At 33.8% G+C, this 5,258-nt stretch overlaps 1 protein-coding gene across 1 annotated transcript in view; it reads left to right on the top strand.

The window, feature by feature from the left end:
* LOC108732466 (E3 ubiquitin-protein ligase HECW2) overlaps positions 1–5,258 on the top strand; it is a 91,848-nt gene that overhangs the window by 81,866 nt on the left and 4,724 nt on the right. The window contains exon 4 of the mRNA XM_025976847.1: positions 1,942–2,424. Within this exon, the coding sequence (XP_025832632.1) occupies positions 1,942–2,424 (483 nt within the window). The remainder of the gene's footprint in view (positions 1–1,941; positions 2,425–5,258) is intronic.

Genomic DNA, 5,258 nt, shown 5'->3' on the forward strand with positions numbered 1-5,258 from the left:
CAATAAATTCATACCTATCGGGAAAGTACCCCAAACACTTGCGCGCTGTCGAATATCATGATAACGCGCCTAGTCACAGATGCCTTCCACCCTCTACAAATGTATTAACACAGGAGGTTGATATTTCGTAAATTTTTTACTAATTCATCATCTAATTACGAACAATAAATGACGTTTATTAGGTTAGATTGAATTACTTATGGAACGCACCTTGTATGTATTACAAAAGCAAATGATTCCTTATACCAGATACCACGTTTATTACATAGTTAGGTGGAGAAATTTTTTCTAATTACTGATGACTTACTTTCAAATCTTTTTACAACTGAACATTTTTAGAGGAGATATTTGAAGCAATTACTAAAATTATCGACAAACACCTATATAAAGTAATTTTTTGTTTTACAATAGGTTTAAAGAAATTTTTGTTTTAAAATCTACAAGATATTACAAACACCAAATTAAAGTGAGGAAAAAAACTTGATTTTCGCGATCGTAACTTCCACCATTAAGTATATTCTGAAAAATGGGTGTAATTGGTTTTTAAGGTTCCAAAGTTTAAAAAGAAGAAGCGGAACCATCAAATTTAATCTAGCTATTATAGGAACAAAAATCACGAATTTTAAATTTTCAGTACGTTTAAGGGACCGATGCTATGCCTTTTTTAATTATATTATTGAATTGAATGCCATGAAGGTACGGAACACTAGGCGCGCGAATTAAACTCTGACCTGATCAAAATTTTTTTTTGAATAATCTCTATTATCGCAAATACCTACTGCAAAAAAGTAAGCTTTTTTATAGCTAATAATCCGTAACTTTTTCACTCAACATTAATAATTGATTGATCGATTAAAAAGATCAGTATGATAAAAGTTGTTTGTTTCGAATTAATACCAAAAAGTTATTACATAACTTCTTGCGAAATTTGATCTATAGTGATTTGAAGGTTGAGGCTCAAAAATAGTTGCATCGAATTTTATTTGAAGCTTTTTGCTGTTTTTATAATATTAGTGAAATCATAAACTACGAATAATGCTCGTAGCCAGTGACGAACTATCCATAAGGCAAACTGCGGCACAAGATTAGAAAGGGGCGCGCGTGGAAGTTTTTAAACTAAAAAAAATTAAGGAAGTACCTACTTACAAAAAACCATACTTTTTATAGAGATGTATAAATATATGACCGCCAGAGGGGCGTACATAAGGTACTAGCTTAGGCCACTCTCGAGATTTAATCTGCCTCTGCTCGTAGCACTATACATATATAGTAAAAGGGCCTGTTTAAAACAAAAAAAAACCCTATTAGTAAAAGACCAACTAAATTAATATGATAATGTAAAATTTAAGTACTTATATACCATTTAGTATTAACATACTTTGATTTATTTTCGATCCATGATATGAAAGCACACTTACAAATTATTTCTTTTTCAACTTCCGATCGTGTTTCTTTATACAATACTAGATCAGAAGCGTTTGAGATGGCGTATGATAAAAATATCGGGATAGAGAAAGGTAGGAATGAGGAAGTATTAGAAAGAGCTTTTACACCAATTGTCCAAATATTTTAACAATTTCGTTAAATTTCATTTTTACAATACGTTATATATAAGAACAAAGGCTTTCACGGCCGGAATCCATAGTAGAATGAAGATTCGGGCTATAGGGCCGTGGTCTAAGTGAACTATTGTGTCCAGACGTTTCGTCAGCTACTGCGGCTGACATCCTCAGTGGTAGTGCTGCGTTGACAACGTGAACGTAGATTATATCTCGAAGTCTCGACAGCGACTCCAGTCGAACTAGATATAATCTAGACCATAATCTTCATTCTAATACGTAATATGTTTCATAAGATTTCATATGCAAAGTTATATCTTTTTTTGTTCCAACATATTGTTTGTAATTATTTTTTTTTTAAATTTCTTTTCCATTGTTTTAGCCTTTTCGAGCAAGAAATAATGTCTTACGTCCCGGCAGCGGTACCTTCTTCAGCTACAACGTCGGTACGCAGCGGGTCTCCCCAACAATCATCTCCTGGATTAAGTCGGCTTAGAGCCTCTGGTCCTTCACATAGACGAGATTTTGAGGCCAAATTGCGCTCTTTTTACAGAAAATTAGAAAGTAAAGGCTACGGACAAGGACCAGGGAAATTTAGGCTCCATATTCGAAGGGACAGGCTCCTAGAAGATGCCTTTAGAAGGATTATGGCAGCTAGTAGGAAGGAATTGCAGAAAGGAAAGTTGTGTGTTCTTTGGGACGGAGAAGAAGGATTAGATTACGGAGGCCCATCGAGAGAGTTCTTTTTCCTGCTTTCAAGGGAACTTTTCAATCCTTACTATGGACTTTTTGAATATTCGGCCAATGATACATACACCGTACAAATTTCTCCAATGTCAGCATTCGTGGATAATTATCAGGAATGGTAAGTTCGTTTCTTCTCTTTTCTTCATGTTTATTATAAAGTCTCACCAAAGTCAGTTTAGCTGAATTGAAGATTAGCCCGTATAGACAGACAAACAGGTCAAACATATTTTTTTAAGGGTCATGTGTGTCTTAATAATATACAAATAACCATGCTATCTTAACAACATGGCAGTTATTTCAACATTACAGATTTTCTTTATTAATATGTAGTCATAGATGTGTACAAAATGTGGATTTCAACATTTTTTTTACCATACCCCTCCCTATGGCAAATCCTGCTTTTTATTATTTTGACAACAGTTTCTATGTTCGTCATCATCATCATAAAGTCGTCAGTCCTAAGACTGGTTGGACACGTACCTCCACTCTTTCCTATCCTGACCTAAACTTCGCATTTCCCTAAAACTAGAACAGCCCACATCCTTAACTATTTGCGAACAGTAATCTAATCTAGGTCTACCTCTACCCCTCCTAACTCCTGTTTCTGCCTCTAATATGTCTCTGACTAGACCTTCATGCCTGAGAAGGTGTCCTACCAACCTATCTCGCCTATTTTTTATTGACTTCCATAGAGTCCTCTGTTCTCCTATTCTTTCCAATACCTCTTCATTTCTAACCTTTTCTACCCACGATATCCTCATCATCCGCCTATAACACCACATTTCGAACGCTTCTAACCTTTTCTTTTCCGCCGCTCCCACTGTCCATGTTTCGCACCCGTACAACGCCGTGCTCCAAACATACACCTTTAACAACCTTTTTCGAATTTCTAAATTAACCGTTCGCGAGCATAGAAGTGACTTCTTTTTATTAAAGGCGACACGACCCTGCGCTATCCTCTGCTTTATATCCCTACTACTCCTTCCATCCTCACTTATCTGACTTCCTAGGTATCTAAAATCAGCCACTTCTTCTAATTTTTCGTCTCCTATCTTTATATTCGCTCTTTCCCTACTTTTTCTTCCCTTGCATATCAGTATTTTAGTTTTACTTTTATTTATTTTCATACAGTACTGATCTGTCAGTACCGCTTCCATTTTATTTAAAGCTATCTCTAGGTCCTCCTTGCTAGATGCTAATACTGCTATATCATCTGCAAATCTAAGCATACTAATCTTTTGCTCCTGTACATGTATCCCTACAGTTGTACTGTCTTTAATGATGTTGATCGCGTCTTAGATGTATAGATTAAAAAGTAGCGGTGACAGTGTGCATCCCTCTCTGACTTCCTTCCTAATATTTTTTCTTCTCCACGTTTCAGCTCTAGCTGTATAACTGCCTGTTGATCTTTATACAATTTAAGTATCACTCTTCTATCTCTGTAACTCATTCCTACATTTTTAAGTATATTTAACATCTTGTCCCATTTAACATTGTCAAAAGCTTTTTCTAAATGTACAAATTCTATGTACGTATTGCAATATAAATCCCATTCATTATTTCATTGTTTTCTCTCATTTTTTTTTGTTTATAGACTTGCCCTCTTAAGAATCTCTTAATAGGTTTTTGTTTAACTAAACCACGAAGGTTGAGAATAAGTAAATACAACAAATGCAATATCTTATATGTGTATATGATACTTTGTTTACAAACACCTCTTAGACCTTAATTAAAAACGGTATTATAAATAGATAGGTACTTTCTTTCGTAGTATCTATGTATGTATAACCTCAGGATGAATATAACCTTGTTGCGTTAGCCGTTTCAGTAACTTATACCATATTAACCGGAATGATGTTTGTAAATAAATGAATGAAATTAATTATTATTTGACAGTATATTAGATACTAGGTACCCAATATTTTACCACATTCAGAGAGTTCTGATATCTCTGATACATAATATAATTTATTGCAATCATTAATATTGTAGTGCTAGTACGATCTTTTTTAATTACCTATTTTGTGATAGGACAATTAACGAACTTTAATTAGTTTTAATAACGTTCTGTTCATGACGAAAGCACAAATGCCAAATTTTACATGTATACGTATGTATTACAGAAAGTAAATATTGAAAGGATATTCTGCATGAATCAATAACGTATAACCTGTACCGTTTCTGACCAAAAATGTCGCCAAATAGGGTCGGGCGACTACCCCCCCCCCACCAAAGAGACCCAAAAATTGTAATGAAACGTCTGATTCATTATTCCCGCGCAATGCATAACTGAAAGTTGGTTGACTCAAAAGCGTTCTTTCCCGAAAAGAGTAAAACTTTGAACAATTTCAACGCCTTACCGCATATTGTAGTGATGAGTGTTTGTTGAAAAATTCTCATTGAAAACCTAGCAAGACTTTAGCAATAAAATAATTCACAAGCAACCCAAAGAGATTATATTTTAATTAAGGTATTTTTCTTGTAGTAAACCATTAAAAGTTCACAGTCTGCGTTTATTTTACCTTCAATTCATTCAGATTTTAGTATGGAACAATTGCGTTAAAAAGATTTTATGATTGATATGATTGAATATGGCCTCTAAAGATGATAAAACCACAATATACCTCTTTTTTAAGGAGTGGCGTTTTGAGTAGGTAATTTTTTAAAAGGCACCCCTTTTAGTTTCCTCAAAATCACTCAAAAACAAAGAAATTTCCTAGAGTACTTTTTCTTAGAAAATTGAATTTTCCATCAAAATAATTTATTACTATTTTTTAATATCGATCATAATTAAAAAACGAAGTAGAAAATCGTCGTTTTTGTTTTTTTTTCTTCATTAAATCATCTATAACTTTTTGGCTGGATAATTTATATATACATAAATGTTCAGAGAAAAGATAGTTATTGAAAAAAACACACCTTTTCTTCTTTTCTTGTTTTTGTGGCACGATG

The sequence above is a fragment of the Agrilus planipennis genome, unplaced genomic scaffold (assembly GCF_000699045.2).
Source record: "Agrilus planipennis isolate EAB-ADULT unplaced genomic scaffold, Apla_2.0 scaffold23, whole genome shotgun sequence".
Lineage (NCBI taxonomy): Eukaryota > Metazoa > Arthropoda > Insecta > Coleoptera > Buprestidae > Agrilus > Agrilus planipennis.